The sequence below is a fragment of the Pseudogymnoascus verrucosus genome (assembly GCF_001662655.1).
Source record: "Pseudogymnoascus verrucosus strain UAMH 10579 unplaced genomic scaffold scaffold_37, whole genome shotgun sequence".
Classification (NCBI taxonomy): Eukaryota; Fungi; Ascomycota; class Leotiomycetes; order Thelebolales; family Thelebolaceae; genus Pseudogymnoascus; species Pseudogymnoascus verrucosus.
Window position 1 is genome coordinate 8768 of NW_017263688.1, and position 3537 is coordinate 12304.

General features: G+C 44.4%; 2 protein-coding genes across 2 annotated transcripts; both read left to right on the forward strand.

Moving 5' to 3' along the window:
- Positions 1-340: 340 nt before the first annotated feature.
- On the forward strand, positions 341-1157 carry VE01_07885 (uncharacterized protein; the record flags this gene model as incomplete). The annotated part of the gene is made up of 3 exons (XM_018277316.1): positions 341-395; positions 461-814; positions 877-1157. 3 exons carry the CDS (start codon positions 341-343, stop codon positions 1155-1157), a joined length of 690 nt encoding a protein of 229 aa, XP_018128327.1.
- A 640-nt stretch (positions 1158-1797) lies between these two features.
- Positions 1798-2328, forward strand: VE01_07886 (uncharacterized protein; the record flags this gene model as incomplete). Its single annotated transcript, XM_018277317.1, has 1 exon — positions 1798-2328. The coding sequence occupies one exon, from the start codon at positions 1798-1800 to the stop codon at positions 2326-2328; it is 531 nt and encodes a 176-aa protein (XP_018128328.1).
- Positions 2329-3537: the final 1209 nt, after the last annotated feature.

Here is a 3537-nt window from a genome sequence, read left to right on the forward strand (position 1 = left end):
AGACAAGCTGAACGTAATACAACCTTCTACCAATTAGGTCCAATATCTCGTCTTAGGAACCTGTCTTGCATCTTTACGCGGTGTTGCGTTGTTGGAACATATTTTACCATTGCGGAAATTGTTTGGCGGTACTATCTCAGCTGTGCTGTCATATCTTACCAAGATCGTCATAAAAAGGTCAAATAGACACTGTTGGTCTTATGGACTACTTTACCTTGGATTTTGTCTATAGGGGTTGAGCAAATATAAATAGCTCGCTGTCGGCCCAGCAAATATAATTTTTCATACACGTCCATCGCATCTCATCTCAAAGTAATATTAAGCAATCATATTTAGCACAATGAAGCTTTCTGCAAGCCTTCTTGTTGTGGCCTGTGCCATTGCCAATGCGCATTGTATGTATCATCAAAACCATAAATCGGCTTGTTAAGAAGTGCGAACTATTCTTACTGGCATTTAGATACATTCCCCAAGCTTATTGCAGGAGGCGTGACGACTGCAGACTGGCAATATGTTCGCATGACAGCAAACCACTTCGATCGCTCTCCTGTTACGGACGTCAACAGCGTCGATATTCGCTGCAATCTCGATCCATCTCTTCCCGCTACCCAGACTATGCCCGTCGCTGCCGGCTCCCAAGTTGGTTTTACCGCCAGTCCTCCCATATTTCATAGCGGTCCCCTCCAGTTTTACATGGCCAAGGTGCCCAGTGGCCAGACTGCTGCGAGCTGGGATGGGTCTGGTGAGGTCTGGTTTAAGATCTATGCTCTTGGACCAACAATTACCCCATTATCCATTACATTCCCCGCCCTTTGTAAGTTTACCACACCTCATTTACAAAATTCCCAGGACGATCTAATTCTAACCCTCAAACAGTTATGGAGAGAGTATACGTCACAATTCCGAAGTCCCTCCCCTCTGGCGACTATCTTCTCCGCGTTGAACACATCGGTTTGGACTCTGCCATGTTCCCTGGAGCAGAATTTTTCGTATCATGTGCTCAAATAACCGTCACAGGAGGTGGCAGTGGAAATCCTGGCCCTCTTGTCTCTTTCCCGGGAGCTTATAGTCCGACAGACCCTGGTATCAAGTATAATATCTGGGCTCCCTTCCCAACTAGCTACAATCTCCCAGGCCCAGCTGTTTGGTCGGGTTAAAGGGAAAGGGAAACGGAAAGAGACCTTGGCCATGAGCGAGCTATTAGGACTATATATGAGGAGAAGATCATAAGGATTTGAGAAGGAAGTTGGTTCCTTAGGTCAAAACGATACGGGGAATGAAGCTGATTCTTCAGTTAAATTGCTACATCAAGGTCACATGGTTAGTTTTGGTGAATTCCATCTAAATAATTCGTCATAATGCAGGCCTAAACACCTTTCTGAGCTCCATGATCATGTAATATCTTTACAACATCGAAATAATGATTCTGTGATGCACGCGTCACCGCCGTCTTTCCCTGCCAGCCTGAAGCCGTAGCTCCCCCCTCAAGCAATAACTTCACAACCGAGTCGCGCCCGGCCCAGGATGCCCGGATCAACGCCGTGAGCCCAAAGTCATCTTTCCCATTGACATTGACACCGACGTCATAAACAACCAATTTCGCGATACATACTACAATATAACCCCGATTTTCTGTATTGTGCAATCATCAAAGATGCCGTATGTTAACCTTATGCTTGATCATTTTGCCTCTACTGATCCTCTAAAGTTCCCTATTAGCTATAATGGCCACGGCAATCCTTGCTATCACTGCCGTAGTCAACGGCGCTGCTCTTCCCGTAGAAATCGTCGCTGAAAATGGAAGTTGAAGCTGAAGATGCGATCGTGGTCGCGTCGGAAGGGGAGGAGAGCAACGGCCGCTGGCAGCGACGTCTGCGAAAGCCAAGCACGAAGGCGAAACAGGATGGAGAGGCTCAGAGCTCACTCGACATGGTGCTCCCACCTTCTAGGAAGCGACTGAGAGGCGTTTCCCGGAACGCGACAACCCCTGATACACAAAACGATGAGATGGGCAGAGACGGAGGACGCACGATGCTACAGACACTACAGGAACAGATGAACGAGCAGACGGGCATTCTTAAAATTATCCTCGAAGCCTGGACGAAACAAGAAGCACACAATAAGGCGATGAAGGCGGAACTGGGTCGGGTTAAGGACGAACTTCAAGCGGTCAAGGATGAGCTGAATCGGACCAAGCAGGAAATGGTGGAAGGCATGGCGGCTCTAACCTCAGGACAAAGCAGCCCTAGCCCATCCTATGCCGATGTTGCTGCTCACGTCTGCGTCCAGAACCTCCACCTTGTCGACAACCGACCCCCCGACAAATGAATCTCAGTGTTAAATCGATTCCCACGTTCCCACATTTCAATTCTTTTACGCTGTTACTCTTCTCAAAATACTGACTATGTCATGTATTGTAGGTCGAAAATTATCTAGAGTCTTACTCGACTTTAAGCATCAATCTACCTCATATTGTTCAACTAGATACAGATATACTCCTAGATAGGAAACCCCATGCCTACTGTCATGCGTCATATCTGTGGGTCCTACTTTATTATTTTTTTGGTATCGCGGTGCTGTAAAAATGGTAAATCACGCCCCCTAATGTTAGATAAACAGGGCTTACCACGCCTGCATGCATGCTTTCGTCGTGGGATACGCAAACACGAGACCCTAGGAATGGGATGCAACGTCGAACCTCTAGGAGTCCTAGAGGTTGAAGAATGCGGTTCTAGAGTTAGAGTTGCAAGTTAGAGTTGCAGGTTGAAGCACTGGATTTCGACGATCTCGCCTCGCTTATTTAACTAATGACATACAGCGTTCGTTCGAATGTATAACCTAGTTACGCATTTAAGAATAGCGTATATAAGTTAAATGCACTCTACTTAGTCTTTATAGCTTATAAAAGTTTAGTTGTAAATGGAAAGGTAAACTAAGGCTTTAGTAAACAAGATTAGATAATTATGTTATTTTATCTTCCCTATCTTATAGAGAGTTAAGAGGAACATCTAATTAGCACATTATAAAAGGGTAGGAGCTAAGGGCATAGGGAGCCTTATATAGCCTAGATATTATAGTAGGTTTCTACAACCCCTATACTAACATATTAATAAATGGAGTAATCTAGGTTATAGTGTTTTAAACGTAGATTATAGGGATATAGGCTTACTTAAGAACGCTCTTAAGAGAAGTCTCTTAGAAGGATTCTCCTAGAAGTAATAGGCTCCTAGAAGAGTTCTCTTAGAAGAGTTAGTCTACTAGAAGAACTCTCCTAGAAGAGAATTTACATAATTAGATATATTAGATATATAGATAACGTATTTCACATACGAGTGGCGCACACAAACGAGTAGCGCACTAAAACACCAAAAACGCGTTAACTTACTTACATAAACAATGGCACTACTAACTCAACCTAAGTCCTCTAATTAAGAGGGTAGGATACTTCTAGCTATTTAATCAATTAAAGAAGGCCATATTCAAAGTGTTCGAGCTGCTGTAATGTTGTACGATGTCCCTAAAACAACACTTAGACGA